Here is a 25,580-nt window from a genome sequence, read left to right on the forward strand (position 1 = left end):
CCAACAGCTCAAGGGCTTGTTCAGACAGAGGCAGCAGCTGGAGTCAGGGCCCAGGAAGCTGCCAAGAGAGCAGAAGGACGAGTGCTCGGTGCAGCAGTGGGCGAAGAAATCGCCAGTGGTAAGAACTGCCTGCCTCAGCCCCGCGTTAGTCCAGCTGCATCTCCCCGCCCAGGAGGAAAGGCCGGGGGCGGTTTGGGGATGTGGGGCACAGGCAGCTGCGGGGTTGACTCCGAGGGTACAAGCCGCAAACCCAACAGGAGCTGGGTCCCGTTATCCGCCATGCGCCCACAACCATCTTCGGTCTCGTGTGCTTTCTGCAGAACGCCAGAGGAACTGCCGAGCCGCATGAGAAACCTCCGCCGGAGCCACGGGCAAAGCGGCCGCCTGTGCCGGGGGACCGGGGCTTCTCCACCAGCACCGAAGACGCCCGGAGCCTCAGGCTGCAACTGCAAGAGAAAACAGAAATGGTACGGCCCTGCGCAGCCTAGGGAACGAACCACCCCAAGCCCGTGGGGAGCTGTAAATCCAGCCCCCCCCCCCCCTCCCCGGGGCAGGATTCAGGTGGCCAGAGGCTGGGAATCAGTTTGAGCATCAGTACAAACTCCTCCCCTGCACCTGGATCCCCTTGCCTCGGATTCTCTGGCAGCCGCCGAAGGATTCTGCCGTTTTCGTGGCCTCCCGGTAAAGCCTGGCCACGTGCCAGAGGCCACCTGGGCAGAGTGCCGGCCGCGGGGTTTCTAATGGCCCCTCTGTGTTCTTCTCAGATCTCTGCCATGGCCGCTGAGATCCAGGGGCTGCAGCAAAAGAACGAGCACCTGATGAAAGGTAGGGTGGCGGTGTTGCCACGGTGCTGGCTGTTCTTACTGGCCCCTAGCTGCTGCTCCCAGCTGTACGGCTGGGCAGGGGGCACTGGGCTGGTGGAGACAGAACCAGGCTGCGCATTTCCAAATAGCCAGTGAAAAATGAAAGCCTGGGGCCTTTCTGCAGACTAGGGACTGATCCTGGGAGGTGCCAAGCGCTCTCGGTCTCCCCCTGCTTTAATGGGGATTGAGGACGCTCAGAACCAGCTCCTCAAGAGTTAGGAGCCTAAATAGCTTTGAGGATCTGAGCCCCAACACCCCCAAGAAGAGAGACTGTGTCTCTCTCAGGGTCTGACACCCCAGAAACTAGATGGAGAGGACATCGAGGCAGGGCCCTAGACACATAGGCACAACAGCCTCCAGGGTGCACCACATACACGCAATACCAGGCCATGACAGGATGACATTAGCTGGGGTGTTAATAACCTTTGATAGTCTCACCGTCACTTATACCGCTGCAATTTTATAGACTAGATTTCAACTGCCCCCAGCTCTTTGCTTTAGTCACATCCTGCAGCAGTGAGTTCCGCAGCAGAACACGTACGCTGCAATTGCAACCAGGGCCTGTTCGCTTTCTAGTTCCATCGGGTTCTCTGCTCCCTCTCCTGCTCTTGCGTTGGAGAAGGCAACGGGGGGGAGGGAGGCTCCGCTTGGCCATTCATGGGGTCCCACAGCGTGAGCTCCGTCCATCCTTGCAAGAACCCCAATAGCTGCAGGGGGGCTGCAGCTGGAGTTAGTCCCGTGGTCTAGCACCCTTGCCCAGCCTTGAAAGGAACTGCCACCTAGAGTGTTGCAGTGGAATTGATCTTCTGATGCCGGGTGACAATCTCCTTGCTCTTCTCCTCCCAGCGAAACTGCAGTTTCAGCAGCAAATCCAGGATATCCGCAGCCTCCAGCAGCAGCAACTGGAAAGGAGCGACTCAGACCGGGTGGTTTCTAGGCCCTCCAGCTGGCAGGAGTGGGATGGCTCTGCATATCCAGCTGGGGGCAACCCCTTTGCTTCCTCCTTCTGCCCCTTGCCCAGCAGAGAGGCCCCGTACCTCGCCAGGCAGGCAGGGCTGCCCATGGCAGGAGAGGAGCAACGTTGCTTCAGTTCTGAAAGCATCAGCAGCCTGTTCCGCAGGCCCCTGGCAGGGCCAGAACCCCCAGCTCCACTCAGCAAGCTCCCTGCCGCTCCCGTGACCGGGAAGCCGTCTCCCCCTTCCTCGCTGCCCCTCCCAGCTTCCTCCACAGCATCGGGGAAAGCCTCCCCCGAGGCCAGATCCTCCCCTGTGAGCCCCCGGAGTCAGCCGATCAGCCAGGCCCAGGAGTCCTCGTACACTCCCAAGGGGGCAGTGCTGCTCTCGCCGAGACCCTTCCGGGCGCAGCGATCCACCTCGCCCTTTAAATTCAGAGTGAGCCCGGAGCCCCCGGGGGAGAGCTGCGGCAGCTGAAGCGCCCTGCCCGGGGAGGTCAGACGAGATGATCGCAACGGCCCCCTGCTGGCCTTGGAACCCATGAATCCTGCATGGCTGGGTCCACGTGGCTTTGAATGCTCCGCTCCGTGCCCTCTCCTCGTCCTCTGAGCTGTTTGCCGCAGAGCCTGGCTGGCAGGAATTGGAGCGAACGTGGCGTGTGCGCTTGGAAAGGGCCATTCCCCCCCCGGCCGTGGATTCCTGGGGAGGGGCTGTTCTTGCACTCGCCAGGCCCAGCGTGAGTTCAGCAGTTCTCACCCGTGTGGTCTGTGAGCAGCAAATGATTCGACGGGCGCGCCCAGTTCTTGCCTCGCCCTCGCAGCTGAGCGCCTGCCGCTCGTGCAGCAAGGGATGCGACTTCCCTTCGCCCTGCCTGCCTCCTGCTTTCGCTCGTCTCCTCCCGGGGGTGGACCATGTTGGCAGACGTCCCCCCCCCCCGTGTTTCCGCTAGGGCTGATCGCAGGGGTGCGCCTGGCACCAGAGCACGAGGTAGAGGATGGTCCTGGGGGTCAGCCCGGTCTGGGGCTGGTCCCGACACAGCTCTGTCTCCTGCACAATGCAGCTGTTCCCAGAGGGTAGGAAGTACCTCAGTGTCGGAGGAGCAGAGCCCAACCAGGCCTCTTCTGTTCCCCTGGCGACGGGGACCTCGGGTCTCCTTCCCTGGGCAGCTTGGCCTCCTGGGGGAGAGGAGGCTGGCGACAGAGAACCCTCAACACCAGCTGAGCAAGCCTGCTTAGCTCCCTGCCCCCATTCCCTTGTCCCTAGCCGCCCTGGCCTGCAGAGCCATCCTGCAACCCCCGCTGGGGGGCGGCACCTTTTGAATGGTCAGCCAGATCTCCCTTACCGCTCACAGCTGTGCCCCCAGCCCTTCCAAAGAGCCAGAAGAGTCGGGGGGGGGGGGGGCGACTGGCCGTGATTGAGTCCCCCAGGGAAGGATTTTTGGCATCGCCACAGATGACTTTGACTTTTGGGAAGGCGTGGTGCCCCCTGGAGCGGTGCTTGCCCCTCTCCCCCAGCCCTCCACGCCGCCCTGCGCTTGCTGTGAAATCCCCGTGGCATCGGGCTCTGGTCGCTGTCCCTGCAACCGATTTCTGCGGGGAGCCACTCCTGGCGCTCGCTGTTCTGCTTCCTGTGTGGATACTGTGTCTGTCTTCCATAAAGGACTGGCATGTGCGCTGCTGCCTCGGACTCTTCTTCCGCTGCGGCCCGAGGGCCGAATAGCCAGGAGGCCTTTTCGTGCTCTGAGCGGGACCTGAGGTCGAGAGCCAGGGTGGCCCCACCAGCTTCTGGGCCAGCCCATTGCGGTGCTAAGGGGGAGGCAGGCTCCCCAGTGTTTGGCATATGGGGGGGGGGTCCTTTTTCAGACCAACATCACTCCGCACCCTGCGATTCGCTCGCTCTTAGGAGTTTCTCCTGCCACCGCCGCAGCGTGTAAAATCAACAGCCCCCGCCAAGGTCCTTGTGGCCTCGGTTGTGAAACACCCAGTGGCTCCCCAGCTCCACTCTCTCCCATATTCCACCTCTCTCATGCAGGCCAGAGCTGGAACAAGCTAAAGGAGGCTCGCCATATAGGGCCTATGACACACAGGTGAGCAGTCCTAAAGGTGAGAGCAGTGCTGCACTGACACAACAGCTACTGCTCCGTGTGTACATACACACAGAGAGCCCCTGCATGCGTCTGTCCCCCCAACACCACCAGCAGGCTGGATTCTTTGGCGCCACTTGGAAGTTCAAGCATAAAAGACCAAAGAAACCCGGTTACTATTGCTCTGACCTCAAAACATGGCAGGAAATGACATCACAGAGGCAGCAAACACGTTCTGAACAAATTCCTTTTATTTGTTTGGAGGGGACAAAGTAGAAGGGAAACACGAAGGTCTAAGCCAGCAGCCAGATGGGGGGCTGCAGGCCTGGGCCCTGCGCTACACTGACGTCTCCCCAAGGCCTTCCCAATGATGTCACTTCCTGTCTGGCATCTTGGGAGTGTGTCTCGCCTCCAGGGAAAGCTGCCGTGTTTTACACGTAACTCTCCAGGCTAATACCCATCTCCCGAGGGTGGGGGAGTGTTTTTCATTGACTGGGATCTGGGGGAAGCGCCTGATCACTAGGGTTGCAGCTTGCTTCGATAAGAGGACATGAAGGAAGAGATGTTGGCCTGATGGGCTGGCCTTTGACAACCTGCGGTGCTGGAGGAAGCATAAGACAACACAGCAATTGGTAGCAACAGCCCAGGCAGCTGGCAATGCCAGCGTTTCCCCGGGCTTGTGCCCGAATGGGGCCACGGCTTAAATTCCCTCTGAAGATTCAGTGACATCAGCACAATCGAAGGAAGCTGGCCTTGCCTGGACTCCGCCAGAGGTCATTCTGTGTGCTGCCGGGCCTCAGCTTACCCAGAGATCTAGGACTCACCGCTGACAAATCATGACTGATGTGGAGAAAGTGAATAAGGAAAAGTTAGTTACTTATTCCCACAATAGAAGACCTAGGGGTCACCAAATGAAATGAATAGGCAGCAGGTTTAAAACAAACCAAAGGAAGTTTTTCATCACTCAGCGCACAGTCAACCTGTGGAACTCCTTGCCAGAGGAGGTTGTGAAGGCTAGGACTATAACAGGGTTCAAAAAAGAGCTAGATAGGTTCATGGAGGTTAGATCCATCAATGGCTGTTAGCCAGGATGGGCGGGAACGGTGTCCCTAGCCTCTGTCTGGAAATGGGTGATGGGAGGGATCACATGAGGATTCCCTGTTGTGTTCCCTCCCTCTGGGGCATCTGACATTGGCTGCTGTTGGCAGACGGGATACTGGGCTGGATGGACCGTTGGTCTGACCCAGTGTGGCCGTTCCGATGTTCTTAGGACATTTCATGCCTGATGGGTCTGGCCGCCGTTCCCTACGGGTGGGCGGGAACACACGGGAGGCTGTTGCGATGGCCACGCTGATCGGACCTGCCACACGGAGCAGCAGTAACACAAGTGCAGCAGGGGCCACACCCAGCCGAAAGCAGGTAAAATGTTCCTGACGTCACCAGAGCAGCAGGCTTGGGGCACGTGGCCATAACTACAGCTGGGCCTGCTTCTCCCCGGGCTGGAAGCGTGTCTGGGCCCCCCCGGCTGTCTGGTATTTGATCCCTTGCTCTGGGGAGCGGGGACAACCCGCCTGGACTCCTTCTGAGCAAGCCTGGACCGTCAGCCTCAGCACGCGAGACACTTGAAGCTGGCTCCTTCCATCGATCTGGGCTCTTTCCTCTGCTCCTCACGCGCCAGCCCCCGTCTGCTCCTTTGCGCATCCATGCGCCTGTTTCCGTATCCTGCCCTCCTGCTGCCAGGGCGTCTCCACCCTGGCCAAGGCCCCAGGATGGGAGGGTGGGGCTCTCTCTCGTGAATTTCAGACACTTGCTCGCATGCTGTCCAAGTCACTTAGCCGGGCAGTCTCTGGCTTTGCTTCTCGTTCCTTGATGCTCCCTCTCCTGGGGGTCTCCGGGCAGCAGAGCGGATTGGCTGCGCCTCCGGGTCGAGACAGGACTTGGCACACGACTGCAGTTCCTCAACCCAACTGGGCTGACAGCCGAAGTCCCGGACGCAGGCAGGCAGCAGAGACATCTCCGGCCTCCCGCTCCCGCGGCTGAGCTCCAGTCGGTCCCCTGCCGCCTGGCCAGAGCGCATCAGGGGGAGGGACTGAGCGCGGTCGGCTGGATCACATGCCACCGCGCAGATTCCACGGGCCCTCGGCTGCACATCTCCTGCCAGTGCAGCAGCCCAGCCTGCGGGGCGTGGGGCCCAATCAGCACTCGGCCCAGGGCACAGCTGCGCAGATAGAGGCGCGCCTGTGGGGCGGGAGGAGAAGGGCAGCATGAGGCAGGGGTTGGCGTCGGCAGCGGGAAAGGAGCAGCCCCCAGGCCTGGCAAACAGCCCCCCCAGAAGTACCAGCCCATTCCGACAGCCCCCCACACAAGCCCCAGCGTCTCCTCTGCCAATCCCACCCATGTGCCACATCTCTCATGACCCCTTCTGAACGCCACCATGGCCAGCCCCCTGCTAGTGCCTGCTGGCCTCAACAAGCCCCTCAACAGCCCACTGAGCTGCCAACCCCCACGTGGCCCCGAGTGCCTATGGGCACCAGTGCCCTGAAAATGCCCCAAGCACGAACCCACCTTGACAGCCCCCCCAGCTCCAACAAACCTCCCTGCAAGCACCACCGCCCCTCTCGCCGCGCCCCTGCAAATGCCCCATGGTCACCTGCCTGCTCTGGGGCTGGTGCCTCCCAGATAAATCCCCCCCCCCCGCAAATGCCCTCCCACCACCATCTGATGCACATGGGCCCCCTTGCCCCCTGTTCTGCCCATCCCACCTGCATGACGGTGAACTCCAGGCACAGCTGCTGGTCCTGGATGTCTCCTGCCGGGATGCTGAAGAGGAAAGGCGCGTTCCACACGGGGCTGGAGCCAGCTATGGACTTGGTCTCCTTGCTGTCGATGACCCGCCCGTCACAGTACAGCTGGATGACAACGTAGTGGTCTGGGGAGGGAATTGGAGAATGGGGGGAGGGGAACTCAGCGAGCGGGTTCCCTTGTGATCAACCCCTAGGCAGACAGGTTTGCTGATCGGGGAGGAGGGACACAGCCCAGACGTAGAGATTCATTAGGAGCACGTTGGGGGTGGCTGACTACGTGTGCCTCTGTGCACTTTTGAGGCCAGGGCCTTTGAACGTCATAAAAAGACACCAGAAGTCCTCTGAGCCTAGCTACTCTCTTCACTAGCTGCCTGCAGCATTGGTCTGGCAGGGTTCACAGCCCTTCTCCCGCCTGGTCCCAGGAAGGCAGCAGGATCTGCCACTGCTGGGCTTGGGGCAGCGGGAGGCAAAGAAGGGTTAGAAAGAACAAGGAGGAACTTGAAAATCCCAGAGCTGTGATCCTTTAGCCACATCTCCCCTGTACTGAAAATACCTTCATTCTAACCCAGCTCCAAAGGGGGCAGCGACGGCCATGCTCATCACAGGCTCTAGTGCAGTGTTTCTTAAATTGTGTTCCACACAACGTCGCTATGCCGTGGAGAACAACGGAATTGAAAATGGCCGCCCTTAAAGGGACAGGTGACTCCCGCCCCTCTTCTCAATAACTTCCCCCCTGACCCTTTTTTTTTTTTTTGCTCAACAAAAATCCTTGGTGTTTCTCATAAAAAAAAATTGTTTGGCATTCCTCGGTCTTAAAAAGTTTAGGAAACACTGCTGTAGTGGGTGCCACACAGGACGGTGGGTGGCAGGCCGACGGGGCCTATTGCCGGGATGCCCAGACCCCATGCTCCAAGGGTTCTGTACCCGAGAGGGGCACCTCCCACAGCAGACCCTGTGACCTTTGAAGTGATACAACTGGATGTTCGATGACAGTTACCACCAGTGTTCCCTGTAAGCTGAGTGCTTGGGCAGCCGCCCAGGAGCAATTCAGATGCTGGCCAGCTGTTTAGCAGCACACCACCGCTTACACAGCTGGCAGCATGTTTCCACGGATGGTGCACATCCACACATGCTGGGGTGTACATACATTTTATTCTGCACATTGGTGGAAAAAATTTGAGGGAACATTGGTCACCACCCTGATACTACTACTGATCCTTCCCAAGCACTACTGCCAAGGCCTATTGAAACCTGGTCTGCTCATCAGCCTTGTTGGAGGAGTCCCGCGGCACCACCCTACCTGGTGCCCCTGGCACACGGGTGAGCCGTCCCAGGTTCTCTGCCTTGCGGACCAGCACCTTGATGCGATTGGCCAGAGCCTGGTACTGGAGGAGAAGGAAGAGCTGGCCCAGAGTGGTGGACTGGGAGCACGCCGCGCCGTAGCTCACGTCAAGGGAGCTGAGACACTGAAACAATACAGACAGCAGGAGACAATGAAAACACACGCCACGCCCCCCCCTCCCCCACCAACCGGCAGCCATAACGGGCAGGCCCGTCAGGAGAGGAAAGTCCTTCATATTCTTAACCCAGCCAAAGGATTCCCACCCACTTACTCCTCCCCCCCCCCCGATTCCCTCCTGCTCAGCTGCTCCCCGTCCAGCTAAGGTGGCCTTGGCTGCACCCGGAGCTAAAGGAGGATCTCTTTGGATCTGCGGCCCCGACAGGATGCAGGACCAGACGCGAGCTTGTCTGGTATCCCACCTAGCAGGCCGATGGGGCCTGGAGCAAAGCTGCCCAGACCCCATGGTTCTGTAAGAGAGGGGCACCTCCCACAGGGGTCCGGTGAGGGGGAAAGCCCTCCCCCTGCTTCCATATGGATGGACTTCCACATCTCTGGGGGCCTGGAGGCATCAGCCTGAATGACCCGCCCTCCCCGGGTGCTGTTCATTCAGCGGCACCGTCCTGACCTTTTTGAGTTTGGTTTTGGTGGTCGACAGCTCCCGGGTGTAGCTGGAGGCCGCCTCGGGGCACCATGTGGCCTGGGCGCAGGGGAACATCACTTCCCCGATGAAGGAGTCCCGGAGGCTGCGGAAGTCCTTCGCGTAGACGGCGAAGCGCAGGGTGAAGCCCCTCAGCTCCTCCAGGCGGTAGTGGCCAAACTGGAACTGCTCGCGGAACTCGGGGTGCAAGCTCTTCCTGCGCACGGCCGTGCGCTGGGGCTCGACGAACTTGGGGAGCAGGTACACCTTGACGTAGGAGTCCCGGCTGCTTCCCAAGCCCTTGGGCAGGTGGGACACGCCCAGCACCGTCACGGTGAGCGTGGCCTCGGGCTGGGAGTAGAACAGGATGAAGCGGAGCTGGGGCCGCGGTTTGGGGCTGGGGAGGCTCCTCGGCATGGTGGGCGACGGGGGCAGGCGGGCTCCCAGAACGGGCCGAGGCAGCAGGCTGCTCCTGTCAGACGCCCCGCAGAGGGTGGCCCGGCGCTGCCAGCTCTGCTGGCTCTGAGAGAACAGGCCACGCTTCTGGGAGCAAGGGATGCTGGGTAAAGAGGCCCTGCTGTGCAACATGTCCTGGGGCAGGCCGCCAGCCCCCGGAGCAGCCCGCGTGTCGCTCCCTGCGTCCGGCGTCTCCCCCTCCAGCTCCACACACTGTTGCTGGACGGGCACGGCGGTGGTCGAGGAAGGCAGAGCAGGCCCCAGCTCCACCCGAGTGCACGGCACCGCCGGCGGTTTCCTGTCGCTTTGGCGGCGCCTCTGGTGTCGACGCCAGCACACGGCGCAGCCCAGGAGAAGGCAGAAGCACAGGAGAGCCAGCCCCGCGGCGAGGAGCACCTGCGAATGCACTGAACGGAGCGGAGCGGCGTTACCAGCCGAGTCCGGGGAGGGGCTCCCGGCGGAAGAGCGGGGGGCATTTGGCCGACGGTGCCTGGCCAGGGGGTGGGACATGTAAGTGATCTGCACCTGGCAATTGCCACCGCTAGACTGATGGGCAGATACGTCCTTCTGGGCCTCCGAATCCAGCAGCTCCCACCACTACTCCAGGGGTGGGCCCTTGCCCTAGTATCACCTGGCCCTTCCCAAAGGAGGCCAGTAGTGTGATCCCCATTATACAGACTGGTAAACTGAGGCCCAGGGTGGTGACAAGCCCCACGTCAGCCAGCAGGCCGGTGTCAGAGCTGGGGCCCAATCCCATCTCTACGATCTTAGGATCTGTGAACCAACAGGCTGGCGGCGATGGACTCTTGGCAACCGCCAGACGCTGCACAGCAGAGCCGGGGCAGTGTGTGCAGTCGGTTCCCACACAGCCACGGGCTTTAGAACTGGCCCAGCTCCAGGTTAGAGGAGCCTGGCCCCAGCAACTCCCTGGCTGATGCGCCCGCAAGGCTGTTCCTCACCCGTGCCCGGCCCTGAACAGTGCTCCGCGCAGCCCCTCCCTGCCAATCCGGCCGGTGCCGAGCTGAGCCCATCGGGGCCAGTGGGATGGGCAGGGCGTGGCGAGCTGCCCAGCCCGCGGGGCTCTCTGTCCCCCGACACACAGAGCCTGGCATCCCAAGTGGGCTTCCGAGGGGGACAGCTGCTCGCAGCAGGCCTGGATCGCCCGGCAACTCGCTGGAAACGAGCCGGGCTGCCTGAACAGCCCCGGGGAGGGCCAGGCTGTAGCTGAACTGAACCTCGCTCCTGCCTGCTGGGGCACTGGGTGGGGGGGAGACGCTGCCCAGAGAGCGCAGAGCTCGCCTGGCAGCGCCTGGGCTCGCGTCCCCGCCGAGGCTCGGACAGCACTGTCCCCAGGCCAAAGGGGGTCCTGCAAATAGTCACGCCAGCCCAATCCAGGTCTCCTAATCCCCGCCCCCCCCCCAGCTTCGGGACAGAGCCAGTTGCCGGATTCCGTGCAGTTACTGAACCAAAGCTGTGGGCCCATCTCTCCGCTCAGCACGTGCCTGGAACGGTTCGTGGGGGTGGACGGAGCAAGGTCAGAGCGCCGAGCCGGGGCGTCCGCATCCGCAGCGCCCCCTTCCGCCCCAGCCCCATTCCCGAGCGGAGCTGGAATTCTCGCCCCAGAGCCGCACGTCTGTGGCACCGCTGAAAGGAACCCGGCCTCGCCCTGCGCGAGATAACGGCCATGGAAAAAATCTCTTATCAGCCCTGCAGCCGAGCTGACGCACGGTTCAGGCGAGACACGTGACTGACGCCCGGTCAAACACAGAACCCTCTGTTCAGCCTCCTTCCCAAGCCAGGCCCTCCGGGGCTTCACTGACAGCTGTGGGGTGCCCCCCATCGGTGCTAAAGGAAGGGCCAAGGGCCTGGACGTAAGGGTGCCCTGCCCCAGACAGCAGCTGGCTCGGGGGGGAGTAGCATGTGGCCCTGCTAACAGCGCATGGCAGGGTCATGGTGGTCGTCACAGCTTCTGACCCTCCCAGGACAGCCCCGGATCCTACCCCACCTCCCCCATGTCCGGCTGCCTAGGCTGGTCCAGTGCTCGGGTGGCCAGCCCTTCCCAAGGCTCGATCTCAGTGGCTACTGGAGCCCAAAGGGGAGATTTTAGGCCACTAAAAGTCCAGTGGCGCAGCAGGGCTGAGACAGGCTCCCTCCTGCCTTGCCCTGCCTCACTCCCAGACGGGGGTGGCACATCCCTGCTGGGGGTCTCCATGCTCTGTCCCCCCAGCACCGGCTGCATAGCTCCCAGGGAACAGCACCTGCGGCCCACGACAGCTGCTGGAGCACAGAGCCACCTCCCCACCCCCACGCACACCGTAGGGGCAAGAGGGATGGGCAGGGCCAGGGCAGGCAGGGAGCTGCCTTGGTCTTTCTATGCTGCCCACCAGGAACCACCCAAGCTAAGTGCCACCCAGCTGGAGCCTGCATCCCTCATCCTCTCCTGCACCCTAGCCCCTTGCCCCAGCCTGCACCCAAACTCCCTCGCCGAGCCCCCCAGCCCCATCCCAGCCTGCACCCAAACTTCCTCGCTGAGCCCCCCCAGCACCCCAACCCCGTCCCAGCCTGCACCCAAACTCCCTCGCCGAGCCCCCCCAGCACCCCAGCCCCGTCCCAGCCTGCACCCAAACTCCCTCGCCGAGCCCCCCCAGCACCCCAACCCCGTCCCAGCCTGCACCCAAACTCCCTCGCCGAGCCCCCCCAGCACCCCAGCCCTGTCCCAGCCTGCACCCAAACTCCCTCGCCGAGCCCCCCCAGCACCCCAGCCCCGTCCCAGCCTGCACCCAAACTCCCTCGCCGAGCCCCCCCAGCACCCCAACCCCGTCCCAGCCTGCACCCAAACTCCCTCACCAAGCCCCCAGCACCCCAGCCCTTGCCCCCAGCCTGCACCCAAACTCCCTCGCAGAGCCCCCCCCTCCAAACCCTGCACCCCAGCCCGGTGAAAGTGACTGAGTGTGTGTGTGTGTGGGGGGGGGGAAACAGGTACGGGTGGGGTGCAGTAATCAGGGTGTGGCCTTGGGAAGGGGCGGGGCAAGGTGCTTGGGTTTGATTGGTTGGCTGGCAGCCCTGCCATTCACACCTGTCACCACTGCAGGTCGGCGGGTGGAACTGCCACGTGAGAAACCTTCTCCCACCCCCCACCCGGAACTGAGCAGGATGGTCCCAGCCCCACCCACTGGCTGCAGCTTAGAGTGACGGGACACGCTAGCCCCTCATCCCGGCCTGGGAAGCAGGTTGTGGGGCCGCTTGAGTGCCAGAGCCGATCCACCTGAGCTGCCCTGGTGGATCTGGATCAGTAGGTTCAGTGGGTCCCGTCGGGGTCCAAACTCCAAGCTTTGGAGTGACCAGGGCAGGGGCCCATCGGCCTGAAATATTTCAGGTGGGTCCCATGCTACTGGCTTCCAGCCAGCTTCCGAACAGAGATGGAAACTTTTAGCTTTAGTGCTTCTACCTTTAGCCTCATGACATTAAACGATTCGGGGGGGAGCCAAGTGAGTCTGTAACAGGAAAAACTCAAACAACAAACAGTCTAGTAGCACCTTAAAGACTAACAAAACCTGTCGATGGGACTGTGAGCTTTCGTGGGCACAACCCACCTCTTCACGACATTAAACGAGCCTGGAATTTGGACGCTGAGAACGTAACCAACACCAGGCCGGATGTACTGAGCTGGAGGATCTCCTGGGCGCACAGCTGGAGCAATGGAAGATTCGGGAGAAAGCAGAAGGCAAAGCAAAAGGTGCCTGGCCCTCCCGGTCTGAAGAGGTGGGGTGTCCGTACAGGCCTTGGGAAGGAGATGGAGCTAGTCCAGCCAGCCAGAGGGAAGAGCTAGAGAGAGTCTGATTCTGGAGGGTGCACTGGTAGAGGTGAGGCCTGGTTGAAGAGCGATACAGGAGATGGAATGTCAGCAGGGGGGGAAGCAGCGGCCGACACTGTGGGACTGTGCTGCGGCGGGGTCTGAACATGCAGGTCTCGTCTGCCCTGAGTGATCTGTAGCTCCTTTGTTATTTGGGAGGCGGCCAAGCAGCTTTTACTGCCTGGCTGCACAGGGACAGGCCTGGGAGAAGGCGGCAGAGGTGGGGTGGGCGACATGCAAGGGATTACGTTGCAGTGCAGAGTGCAGAAGCTAATACTGGGGGCTTTGCCGCTCTGGGAAGGCGAGGCAGACAGGCCGGTCTGCCTGGCGCGGCTCCTCTTGCTGGTGCGTAGCAGTGCCGAGCCCTATGTTTGGGGAGCTAATGGGACAGGTAGGTGCATCAGTGGCAGAGGGCTTAGACTCTCTCCCATTCAAACAGCTTTCCAATTGGTAACCACTGACACCACCTCTCCATGTGCTGTGCGGCTAGTGGAGAGAGTCTCTAGGGGTTGAGTGCACTGAGGATAAGTAGGTGCAGTTCTTTCCAGGGCTGATTTTGGTCCTGGAAGATAGTATAACGGGGGGGACCTAAGACCTGGATGCAGCCCCCAGCTTCCCTGGATCCAGCCCCCAAGGCTCAGAGCTCCCCCCCAATATTGGGGAGCCTATGCCAACATTCCAGCCCCGACACTCCACTGTGGGCTCAAGCACCCAAAATCTACTAGCCTGGGTGTCCCTAGGCTCTGGTGTGTGAGGGGCCCGTGGGGAGTGTCTGTCTCCTTCTCAGGTCGGGGGCCACCTCAATGAGGGGTTGTTTGATATTTTTGCTTCTCACTTGTGTGCGGCCCCCGACTGATTTTTCTATGGGTCGGCGACCCAACCCACAGAAGGTTCCCCGGCCCTGTACTATAAGTGGCTGGCTCCCTGGGGAAATTGACCGGAATCACTTCTGCCATTCAGTTAACCCAACAGAGCTATTCGGGAATAGCAACCTGGCTAGACAAGCCCTCCAAGGGGCACTGCCCAAAGCCAACAAGATGAAGAGAAAGAGGAACTGAACACATCACACAACAGGGCAAACACAAGGTTGCCTAGATCACATCCACATCGCACACTGCAACCCCACAGGTGCATGGAGCAACGGGGCAGAAAGTGGCACCGCGCACCGAGAGCCATGGAATGGAGTGTCTGGGAGGCGCTAAAACTGGTCCCAACATCGAATCAAAGGCTGGGTTCCGCGTGAGAAACAAGCAGAGGAAACACCCAGCCGGGCTGCTGAGGGACGGGCCAGAGAGCCCAAATTCCAGGGCGAAGGGGTTTTTTTTTTAAAAGATGCAGACGAATGAGGGCAGAGAGCTTAGGAAAAAGGACTTTTTTGCACATCTACACCCTCGGGGATTGGGGAGGAGAGGAGGTTAAGAGGTGTGGTGCTACCCTGAGAAATGACTATACAAATGGGCCCTTATTACTTAGCAAATTGCTCTCTCTGGGTAATGGGAAAATAATCACCAACTCCTTATAGCCCTGCAGAGCCAGGAAGCCTATAAAGAAAGGAATTGGAGTCTATCCTGCCCTCTTATGCCACCAATAGATTTTCTAAGCAAGAGCCAGTTGCAGAACTGATGTGTGAGGCAGAAAGCAACCCAACTTAGATGCAGAGCTTTCTCTGAAGAGACCATTCTTATCATCCAGTCTGGCCCCCTGCCTGGCACAGGCCAGAGTCCAGTAGTCACTGGAACTTGGGTGCTTGTGTGGCCACTTAGGAGAGATTTTGATGCCGCCCCGCTGATTAGCAGAGCGCCCACAGCTAGGTTTTGTGTTTCTGTTGGTGATGCACATTCACACATGCCTCAGGGCACATAACATTTATTCCACACACAGATGGAAAAGCTCAGAGGGAACACTGCCAGAGTCGCTCACCCAGTCAAGAATGCACCAGGCACTCAATACTTAGAGCCCCCTTTGCTAGAAAATCTGTTTACTGACAAACCAAGCCCCGTTGAGCTGAAATTAACAAGACACTAAACACAGAGCCCATGATTAAATATTTAGTCCCCTCCCCCCCGAACAGAACCCCCCCTTCTAAAGAAGCCTGAACAAATGAATTTTCAAACACAGCAGCTGTTTCAAACCCCTGTGACAGGCCAGGTGGCACAAGGGTGACACTAGCCATTGTTATGCCCGCAGTGGTTTCTTCATTGTCCTTACTATGGACTCCAAGATAGGGTTTTGCTCAGCTAAGGAGGCCAGGGACCGGCAGAAGCAGGTCAGCCCCTCCTCTCCCTCATCCCCTCCCCCATGTTGATGTTTGGCCATGCTGCTGCAGGGACTAGACAGGAGGGCACCAGACCCATGTTCTAGTTTCAGCTCTGACACTGACTCGCTTTGGGCCCTCAGGCAAGTCACTTAGGATTTGGGATTTTCAAAGGCACCTAAGGGAGCTGGGCGTCTAATTCCCCTTTGAAATCTCAGCTCTATCCCCTTGCTGCCTCAATATCCTCATCTGTAAAGCAGGGAGAGCGACCCACAGCCCGGCTTGTACCAGGCATTGAGTTCTATGGCGGAAAAGCAGCTAAGCTCTGTTATTGATGGATTTGTTAAACAACACGGACTTTTGTTCCACCTCCAGCTCCCCATCCTAGCCCTGGCATCCTGAGTTCCTGTAACACTCCCTCCTTTCTCTCGTAACCTTGAAGGTGTTGATTTGGATTAAAGATCTGCCAGATCCGAGCTGGCACGCTGTCAGCACTTAGACAGGGCTAGATTGCCGTCCTGTTCCCTCTGCCACTTTGGCTCCGCAGAGGAGCTAAACCAAGCCGTCTCCTCCTTGGACTGCTTTGCTTTTCTAGGCATGTATCTTACACAGGAGGGGCCCCATCACAAAGCATTCCACAGGCAGCACCCTCGCACTGGACACCTCGCACACAAACCAGCGACCTCCCACGAGCATGCCTGCGACGGCAAAGCCAAGCGCTCCCAAGTCCATAAAAACAGAATTCAGGTTGCCTGTGACACCTTATTTTGCCCACTCTTTGTGCATTATAATCTTCACTACTCAAGGTCACATGCTAGTTTTTCCAGCCTTTTCCAGGACCCAGAAGGGACGAGGCTCACTGAATGAGCAGTTTCCCGATATTTTGTTTTATGCTGTGTCCTTACGGCACCAGGCCTTCGTTACGGCACACACAGTGTTGAACATTGCTCCGGAGGCAGAATTGCTCATCTCCTCGTGGGCTTTTCTATGGCACTCTCTGCTCTAGCAGGGTGCTCCACAAACATAGTTCACATCCCGGGAGTGAGGGGTGGTAGTTACGGGGAAGGAAGACCCAGGAGATTCAAGTCAGAACTTTCTACTAATTTTGGATGCTCGATTCAGGACCCCGGGGGCCCTGATTTTCAGAGTACTTGAGACGTTCCCCCACAGCTCACTGACTTCAGTTGTGGCCAGCTGTGCTCGGCACTTCTGCGAATCAGAGCCCAGGGTAGCAAGTCAGGCTGCCAGATGAGAACCACCCAAGGAGTGACCACCTGTGACGTCTCATTTAAATGACTTGGCCAAGAATCCCACAGGAACTCTGTGGCAGACGCAGAGACAGAATCCAGTTTCTAAAGGCAGCATTTGATTCGACTCCTCCCTCTCTCTTCCTGCGCCCCCCTGACGCCTTCCGAAACAAGCAAGACAGGTTCCTGTAGTCAACAGCCTCCTTTGTGACACAACCCTAGAACAGGTCCCCATTCTGTGCACAGAAAGAGGCCCGTGAAAAGAACAGTCTGTGGTCATGCAATTAAAGACTGTAGAATAATGCATGCACACAAGGGGGCTGAATTAGGACTGCACAGACAACCTTAATTTTGCCAGTTGCTAACTTGTCAGCGATGTACTTTGCAGCCTCAAGAGTATTTTTATAACATAGGAAATTACACCCTTGCAAAAACCCTACTGTTGCGGGGGGAGCGAAACAACTAATTTCCTCCCAAGCCTCGCCCTTGGAAGTGACTGATCCAATTTCTCTGAAATTTCCCAAAGAAAATCAGCCAGAAACCCAGCATGGAAAATGCCAGCCCAAGTGGTAAACCTTTAGCAACATCATAAGCAACTGAAAACGGGGGTTTATAATGGAAAATGTCAGGCATCCTTCATACCAGGCAGCAGCCCCATCTATCATCTTTGAAGACAACAGAACAGTACAAAATCCTAGTTCTTTAATCCTGTCGGCCTCCGATTTTGCTTTCGAGGCAGCTATCCACACCCCTTCTACCACTGTTTGCAACCAGGCCTCTTCTAAGATCCCAGGACGCCTCTACATGGGTCCCAATGGGCGCCCCTCTGAGCCCTGCAGCTGTGTCAACGCGCCGGCTCCTACTTCAGATTCAGCACAGGCGTTTGCCTCAGCGCGTGTGCGGAGGCTGCAGCCGGCCCCACATCAGCCCTGTGCGCGGGAGGGCAGTTGTTCATTGTGCTTCCCGAGTTCGCCTTACCTGCTTCATCGTTCTGGCTTCTGAGCTGCGCGGGGAGGACCGATGCGTCCCGAGGCGACCCCAGGGGGGCTGACATGGGGACGTCTGTGTGCAGTGTTGCCTTCACTTGTCGGCCCAGATACTGGAGAGAGGAGGGGGCGGAGGCGGCGTCAGCCAGGGAGCGAGACAAAGCTTGCAACGTTTGAAAGGAACGGAATGAAGCCACCAAAGGACACTCCTGTGCGGGGCAGGAAGGGGGGAGCCAGGAGGACTCTGCTCTCAGTGGCTCATTGCCTGGAGAGGCTGGGATGGCAGGGAACAGGCGAGGCTGGCAGCGGCACAGGACTCTGGCAATCGGTGCTTGTCGGCTATCCAGAGGCCAGGAACCGCTCCAGGCTTGCAGAGCTGAGCAAACAGATGGAAAATTCCACCTGTTTACTCCCCTGCGATCCCGGGGAGGACAGGCTGCCCGGGCCCAAGGGCAGAAGAGCTATGCAGGGATAGCCTCTGGCACAGGAGAGTGTGGCCAGAAACACTTTATTAACTTAAGTCTGAACTCTGCCAGGATCTTTGCTGCGAGGGGAGGGCGAAGCTGGCTGGGGCAAAGCCAGGAGAGCCATTCTGGGCTGGGGTAGAATAGAGCATCCACCAACATCTACAGCTCCTGCTAAAACAGGTCCTGGTAGAACCAAGAGCCCATCTCCCCAACAATCTCTATCCTGTTAGTAGTTACCATGCTGAAAATGCTTCCCCAGCCTCACCTAAGGGCAGGCCCAAGTCCTTCAGCCATCAGGTGGGCTCTACAGGTTTCCTGCATGACCTCCGGCAAGTCACTTAGTATCTCTGTGCCATAGTTCCCCGGGCATAAAATGTGGGCAAACACTACAGACTTTGACAGAGGCATTTGGGTTGGACAGTCACTACAATGGAATGGTCCTGGGGTAGAAACCTGCAGATCATTTTAGCTCAAGGATGCAAAGTTTGAGCTGCATGAACACCTGCCTTCCTGGCTCCTGAGACAGAGACAATGGTCTTGAGTATTATAAGGGGAACGTGGGGACAGAGGGACCAGCTCTCTCCGAGCTTGCGGAAGTTGGATCTGCTAGTCCAGTGTTTGTCAACCAGCGGTATGAGTACCCCTAGGGGTACTCGAAAGAAGTCTGGGGGATACGTCAACACAACTGAAATGTGGAGAAAACTGAATTTTGGTTTTAAGTTTTACAGCGCTTTATTATTTTTGTACTTTTTATACCCACAAATTTCATCACCTGCCCAGCTACGATTAAGTTGTTTGAACAAATGTGTTGCAAGGATAGATTTTTTTTAAAGGGCACTTTATAAAAAAAGGTTGAGTAACACTGCGCTAGTCTGAAGATGTTGGTAACTTGATGTAAGAAAACTGCTTAGGCAAAGACTGCAACTTGCTAACATGTTACTACAAAGCATGTTTTGTTCTGTCTGTAATCAGACCTGCCTCTTACTCTTGCTTATTATCCTTTCAGTCTCTGTTCTTTGTTCATAAAAAAATCCTTTTTTCTTAATTTTGCTACAAACCATCTCCCTACTGCTATACTGAAGTGAAGCCTACCTCTCCCCCTGGCATGTGCACTGTCTTTTTGGAGGCAGCGCTCGTCACAATTTCTGCAAGAGCCCACTCGGGAGCTTGGGGAGGTTCAGGCTGGAAGCTTTTGCAGGCTGACAGGTGTAGCCAGACAGACCAACCCCCCATATCATCCATCTTATTTGCCTCTCTGAAGCATACAGGGCAGAGAAGGAGCAGTAAAATCAGCATAGTCTATGCTGGCTCATCTGATCCTGAGAGAGCGATTAAGGCAATAAGCTGGCCTCGAGGCTGCGAGAACTGCCCCGGCTGGCACCCATGTTGATTCGAACACACACACAGTCCCTGGGAGAGGAATTTCCCACTGAGAAAAGAATCCCCAGTAATTCCAATTTAGTTATCTCTCTTACAAGTGTAAATTAAGTTCACAACTCCCTTGTACGAACTGGTCTCACAAAAAACAGACCAGCCCCATTTGGCATGACAGATAAGAAAGAGAAATACGTGACCCCATGAGTATAAAAGATGGGTCCAGCACACACTCACTTTGAGTGTCATTCTACCCTCTACCTGCTGGTCGGGTTAGGTGTTTGACCTCCCGAGGTTCTATGGGGATGTCCACCTCGTATTTTCGTCTTTCCTAGGAATTGAGGGACCGGCCCTGGCCTGACATGCTGGAGTCGAGAGGCACAGAAGGGGGTAAAAATTGTACCTGGATGTGGTCCTCTGTCTTAAGTGTACACAGAGAAAGAGTAAGCTGTTACTTGGTACCATTATTTCTATTTTTCTATCTTTATCTTCTTTGTAACCATTTTTAAGATCTATATTTTGCTAGCAGTTAAGAAATAGAACAATAGCCATTGCAACCATATGATTTATAAGCTTCCTCAATAAACCTGTAACTGTTTAAGCTTTAACCTGACTCCTTCAGTTGCTGTAACAGAACCAAGAACAATTTAAAAGAACTTCAGCCGGTCTTAAGGGACAGATATAGGGAGCCCTGACCGTCGGCTGACAGAACAGGCCAGAGAACTGACACCTACAAAGCGCTCTCTTTTGCTAAGGCAGAGGGGTCCACAATGGCTTGCAGCTGTGAGCATCCTACCCAAGATGTCTCACTCTCCTTATGTTCCATGATAACACTTGGCCAATTCAGAATCACAGGAAGGCCCATCTTTCAACATCAAGTTGCTGAGATTGCATCCATCTAGTGGTAACACTCGGGAACTGAAAGCAACTGGAACTTCTGCTCAGCCCAGAGGCATACAAGTCTGGAGGGAGAGCAAGGTGTCAGGAAGTGTTCTGGGGCATGCCCGCTCGGTATCTAAAGTTCCCAAGGAAGGGAAGCGAGCTGCAAAGTGGCTGAAGGGAGCCATAACTCTGAGTAATGAGAGAAAACCAAGTAAGGGCTTCGAAGGGAAACAGGAACGCAGCACTCAGATGTTTAAAAGTAGTCTAGAAAAAGCACGCAGGACAGGGCTTCCTCCAGCAGTGTTCTTTGTGCCCTAAACTCCCATGGGCTTAAAGGCAAACAGCTCTTCGCTTTGCAGGACTGGGCTGCTTGTGAAAGCAACAGGCCTGCATTGAGCCAGAGAGCGAGAATAGGACTGCTACAATAGCACCCAAGAGGTATTTTTCCTTCTCTGGTTTCTATTATGGAAGTTATGTATCTGCACCAAGTGCCAGAATGAGCCAACTTCAAGAGCAAGGCCTTCACCGGTGACAGGTAAACTCTGATGTGAAGGGATTGGAACCAGTTTCCATCCAACAGCCAAACGGGTTCAACAACTGGAAGAACAACTCCAAAGTCTCTGGTGTAACTAGAAAATAGTTGGAAGGATTCACAGGTCTTATAACCACTGAATGAGCAGCACAGCCGGAGGGATTTGGAAAGCAGTTCCTGCTGCCCACATCTAGTTCGATGTGTGTCACAAATTGACACTTTTCTGGTTCACTGCCACCCAGGAGACACAAAGGCTGAGGTAAGAACGCTTTGCAGATCATCCAAAGATGCTCAAACACATGACAAAGCTAAAGCACCCCATGCTGCCGTGAATCTCTGCCCAGAAATTGCAGAATTCTGCAGCCACACCCAACACCCAGTTGTGAAAGAGGTAACATCAAGTGCTGTGGTCCAGTAACATGCCATGTAAATTATCTTGTAAAATTCCGCTCAAAAATGAATGAGCAAAACACATGTAAAGTTACCGCAATAATGTAAGAAATAAAATACATTTTTGTTCATTACTATATTGGGATAATTGTGTGTTAATTTTTAACAAACTATGGTAGTTTAAAATATTGTTCCATTCATCTTAAAATGCCTTATCACCACATCGGCTGGGTTACGTCTCTTCTCAATCTGCATACTCCATCAACGGGGGGACCAAAACCAGACCCATCTTATCTGGTAAGACTGTGAGGTAGAGACACGAAGACCATCGCAAAGAGGGATTCCCAAAGGAATGTATATATGACAGGCTCCGGCCTTGAACTGGAACCAAATGTAAGAACCCAACAGAGAATCTAGGGAACATCACACAAAAGATGAAATAGAGCTTGGAAGATTTGTTCAGGGATCAGCCTAGTTACTGACAGATCCGTATGTGCAGTCAGGTATTGCTTGTAGTTTACTTCCATTTTAGAAGTGGGGGGCATTTCCCCCCCACGGTAACAGGTGCAGAGGAATATTATATTTTCCTCAGAGCAAAACTAAGACCTGGAATCCACACAGGATTAAAATCCTACCAATTTTGTGTCTCAACATTCCAAACTCATTTTAAGTTCTCTGACTAGTATTCTTTAAACTGGATAGAAAAAGGTATCTAAGAACCCAGGTATTTTAAACACCTTTGGCACATATGGCTGGAGGTAGTCAGAGGCGGGCGGGTGGGTGCCTATGTCTGCCTTTCTCTCTCAGAAGAAGCCAGCTCATACTGGGATGGAATGTGTCTGCTGGTAAACGCTGGGAAGCAAGTGGCAGGACTCAAACTTGGATTCCTGGCTTTACCCCTGATGTACGTGTGGCTTATGGCATGTCACCTTGTCTGCTCGTATCTGTTTAGCCTTCTTAAAAATGATACTCACCTGGTTGATCGGGCGGCTCCAAGGTTTAATGTCTGCCACGTGCTTGGCAATGATCTGATGAAAAGCATTACAGAAGTGCAAACGGTTCCTGGTGGTACTGAGACTATGTGATCACTCGACGATTGCCTGTTCTGTTCATTCCCTCTGAAGCACCTGGCACTGGCCACTATCAGGAGACAGGCTAGATGGACCATTGGTCTGAGCCAGCAAGGCCATTCTTATGTCTCTGGCCCCTTACCCTGTGCAGATCTGTAAGGGAAACGATCAGCCGCAATGCCATACACACGGCAGCCCTTAAAACGACTGCACCTTCCCTTTGTGTTTAAAGAGCCAGCTCGAGTCCAGAGCCCTGGGGTGGTACGTCTGTTTCCAGCCTAGGCAATGGAGCAAAACACACGGGCAGGGCCATCATATGAAGAGGTAGAAGTTTATTGGAATATAAACATTCAGATAACATGTAAGATAGAAAAACCCAACAACAACATATACAGACACTTGTTGGAAGCAGACGTCTGAGGTATTTATCCACTGCCTAGGCTATCACATTTTTTTTTAAATAGGTAACAAAACTAGTAGCAAGGCTGCTGCTATGCAGTTAAAATGTCTTCTGGTCTGAATCCATTTGGAGATCATACGCAGCAGCCCAAGGACCGTGTGACACATTCACATTTGCGAGGAGCTGACTGCTAACAGCTCCGCCCATGCAGTGTAAGAGGCTTGTTTCGGAGCTGGACTCCGTCCTGTCAAACCTCGCGCGTTACCGGAACGCTCCGGCATCGAATGTAAGAGGACAGGAGGCGGTGCTCGGTGCGAACCTGGCTTGGAAGCCAGACAGCACGTCTGCACCCACTTCGTTCGGAAAGCAGAGCGCTAGGCTGCTGCTGGTCCACTGGGCCTTTGCCTCCAGTTGAGAAACCCAAGTTGTTTTGGCGTTTCACGGTGGTCGGACACACTGCAAAATGGAACACGCCATGCCAGGAACAGTCCTCCCTGCAATATCAAAACCCCTGAGTGCCATACAATCGTCAACATTCTGAGTTCAATGGATTGGAGCGGAGGAGACACGGCTCCCCTCCCAGCCCTCCACCCTGTATCTGCTGCTGGTTTCGATACCCCTGTCCCTAAAACCTAGCAGCTCAGCAGGAATATCGGGATCTAAGGAAAATGTGCATCAAGCCAAGTGCTAGTATCAAGCTCAGGCTAGGGAAAGGGTTAGTTTTCACAGTCTGAGTGGCTGATCCTTGTAGCCAGCTAATGAAAGAGAAGTTTATTGTTGCAGCTTATTTTACTGAGGTATCCGTTTCACATCCAAACTTTAGTCTTTCCCTGAATTTGATAAAAACCAATCTGTTAGTCCCTGCCTATTTCCAGACTAGCTGTGTAAAGCTTATAAACATTAATACTCTAGTAGTGTCAAAGCGTTTTATCAGTTCAGTGATTCGAGTGGCTTTCTGTGCAAGAAAACACAACGGGAGCATGTGATATGCAAGCAAAACACCCATTCTTAACCTCTGCTCCCCAGGACGAGAGAAGAAAGCATACAGAAAAGCAGGAATCCCACAGCCCTATTCTTGGGGAATAATCCCCAACTCCACCCCCAAACAAGGAACAGGACAACTACAAAGATCCCCTGACTGTACAAAATCTCAAGCCTTTGAGACAATGAAATGCCCTGGAAGGCTGCAAGATTCATAATGCACTGGGGCCGAAGTCTTGTCCCCACAAGTGTGCGGGTGCGTACAGCTTCCACTGAAGGCAATAGGAGAGAGGAAGCCCCAAGGCAGAAACTGCCTCAGGGCAGGCGCATTCTAAATCATTTGACTGTTAAAAAGAAGTCACAGTGTCTGCTACTGAGACCAGCTAAGCCGTATAATATAACACCTGGGCAGGGGAGTGTCCTACAGCTGGGCCTCCCGAGGCCTGAAACACCACCCCTCTCGCTGGAGCGCCAGGCTGAGAAGAAAGGGCTTTCCGGCTGATGAACTCAACCACTAAGCGATTTCTGTTCGCCATCAGAGGCGATTCCAGCTCTGACTGAGCACGAGGGATGGGCCAACTCAGTTTCACACTGAAAGTGCTCACAGCACGTGTGTTAAATTTATGTATGCAAATCAGATCCGGTCCCTGGGCGTCTAACAGGTCTCCAGCCCTACCCCTGCTCTATGGTACATGCTCCTTCCATGAGAGGTAATGGATGAGATCACAAAGCAGCAGAGCATTCTGGGATCAAGGGGATGTGCCGGTGTCCACAGAGGAGCTGCTGCTGGTTCGGAGGGACAGCTATAATGTTACACAGCAGATGCAAGATGGAGCATTGTTGTTCTCTTTGAATATTGCAGGAGGGGAGACCTCCCCCCCCAGCCATTAGGAGGCGCCCACGGTGATTGTTGCAATGGGGTGATTTGTAGCCTCCCGATCAGTCGGGAAAATGCTCCTCAAATTCCCTGTTGGATCCAGTGGGCTTTGACTTAGGCTCAGGTGCACTCCCCACTGTGAGCTTGTGTGAACTTAGAAGGTGTTTTGTTCACAGCTCGGAGCTTGCGCCAGCAGCCTGGCCCCAGCTCCCAAAGCGGCACCTTATTTCAGTACAGAGAACCTCGGCCTTACGTAAAAGCACTTGAGGACTAAGGGAAGGAGTCCAAGACACTTGTGGGCTCGAGAAGGAGGAAATGTGCAATGACTTAATGCTCAGCTGTGCAGGCAAGCAGACTTGAGGCAAGTTACCCCACAGGATGGTCCATTAGACCTCTTCATGCACAGCTTGCTCTTGCCTCTGGTGCTGGGTTCTAACAACATCACTAAGCTGTCCAGTAGACCTTCGGCTGGATTCTCATCTCAAACTAGTTTTACAACTAGAACTGGCTTCAGTTGACTTAGCTCCTGATTTACACCCACATAAGAGAGAGGAGAGCCAGGTCCCTTGCCTCAGAGAGCTGGAATACCAACCGGAGAAGATGGTTCTGTCCACCTGCACGGGGAAGAGCCGAGTGAGGGGTAACACTGTTAGGTCATCCCCCAACCCTGACTGCTTTGCTGTGGAGAGCAGAGAAGCCCTTAGACTCTGCAGACACGGGGCAAAGAATTGGGCTAGCTGTGACCATGCGATGCGTGGCTGTTGCTAACCTTCGAACGATGCCTGAAAAGTGTCCAGCAGATTGCTGAGGGGGATCAGTCTCTAAACAACCACTGTGCCGGGACCCTGCGAGCAATAATCTTCCCAGCCATGGTGGGCGCTGCCCCAGGCATGGACAGATCTGAAGGGGCACGGGCACCCTGAGAGTTTCAGTGGGGAACGCCACAGACCATGCTAGAACTAGCTCATTTCTAGAGAGCTGATCTTGCCGTGGGGAGACTGACAATGTGGGTTAGACTCATGTTACTGAACTGTACAACCCTGAAGCATGGGGATGGGGGCAGAGTTTGGTAACGCAGGCCTTTCCAAAACGGGTGAAAGCAGAACCAACACCGGCCAGCATCTAGGTC

General features: G+C 56.0%; 2 protein-coding genes across 9 annotated transcripts in view; one reads left to right on the plus strand and one right to left on the minus strand.

Annotated features, from left to right (window-relative positions):
• Positions 1 to 3,488, plus strand: part of LOC102460040 (uncharacterized) — a 41,829-nt gene extending 38,341 nt beyond the window's left edge. For 5 of the 8 annotated variants that reach the window (XM_075897437.1, XM_075897438.1, XM_075897441.1 and 2 more), the window contains exons 26-29: positions 8 to 118; positions 321 to 467; positions 765 to 825; positions 1,710 to 3,488. In XM_075897437.1, the coding sequence (XP_075753552.1) occupies positions 8 to 118; positions 321 to 467; positions 765 to 825; positions 1,710 to 2,293 (903 nt within the window). In that variant the 3' untranslated portion in view covers positions 2,294 to 3,488. Of the gene's footprint in view, positions 1 to 7; positions 119 to 320; positions 468 to 764; positions 826 to 1,709 lie in introns of those variants that run through there. The other 3 variants (XM_075897442.1, XR_012895808.1, XR_012895807.1) reach the window with 3 other exon arrangements.
• A 1,497-nt stretch (positions 3,489 to 4,985) lies between these two features.
• On the minus strand, positions 4,986 to 24,461 carry LOC102460518 (synaptotagmin-5-like). The gene is made up of 5 exons (XM_075897445.1): positions 17,471 to 24,461; positions 8,671 to 9,545; positions 8,004 to 8,169; positions 6,662 to 6,828; positions 4,986 to 6,137 (listed from the first exon to the last, which is right to left on the minus strand). Exons 1-5 carry the CDS (start codon positions 17,544 to 17,546, stop codon positions 5,976 to 5,978), a joined length of 1,446 nt encoding a protein of 481 aa, XP_075753560.1. The 5' UTR covers positions 17,547 to 24,461; the 3' UTR covers positions 4,986 to 5,975.
• Positions 24,462 to 25,580: the final 1,119 nt, after the last annotated feature.

The sequence above is a fragment of the Pelodiscus sinensis genome, chromosome 14, assembly GCF_049634645.1.
Source record: "Pelodiscus sinensis isolate JC-2024 chromosome 14, ASM4963464v1, whole genome shotgun sequence".
In the NCBI taxonomy this organism is placed as follows: Eukaryota; Metazoa; Chordata; order Testudines; family Trionychidae; genus Pelodiscus; species Pelodiscus sinensis.

Coding starts and splice junctions, on each gene's coding strand:
- LOC102460518 (XM_075897445.1), bottom strand. CDS start 17,546: ATGTCAGCCCCCCTGGGGTCGCCTCGGGACGCATCGGTCCTCCCCGCG. Junction 8,170..8,670: donor CCAAAACCAAACTCAAAAAG/GTCAGGACGGTG, acceptor GTATTGTTTCAG/TGTCTCAGCTCCCTTGACGT. Junction 6,138..6,661: donor TGGAGTTCACCGTCATGCAG/GTGGGATGGGCA, acceptor CCCGCCCCACAG/GCGCGCCTCTATCTGCGCAG.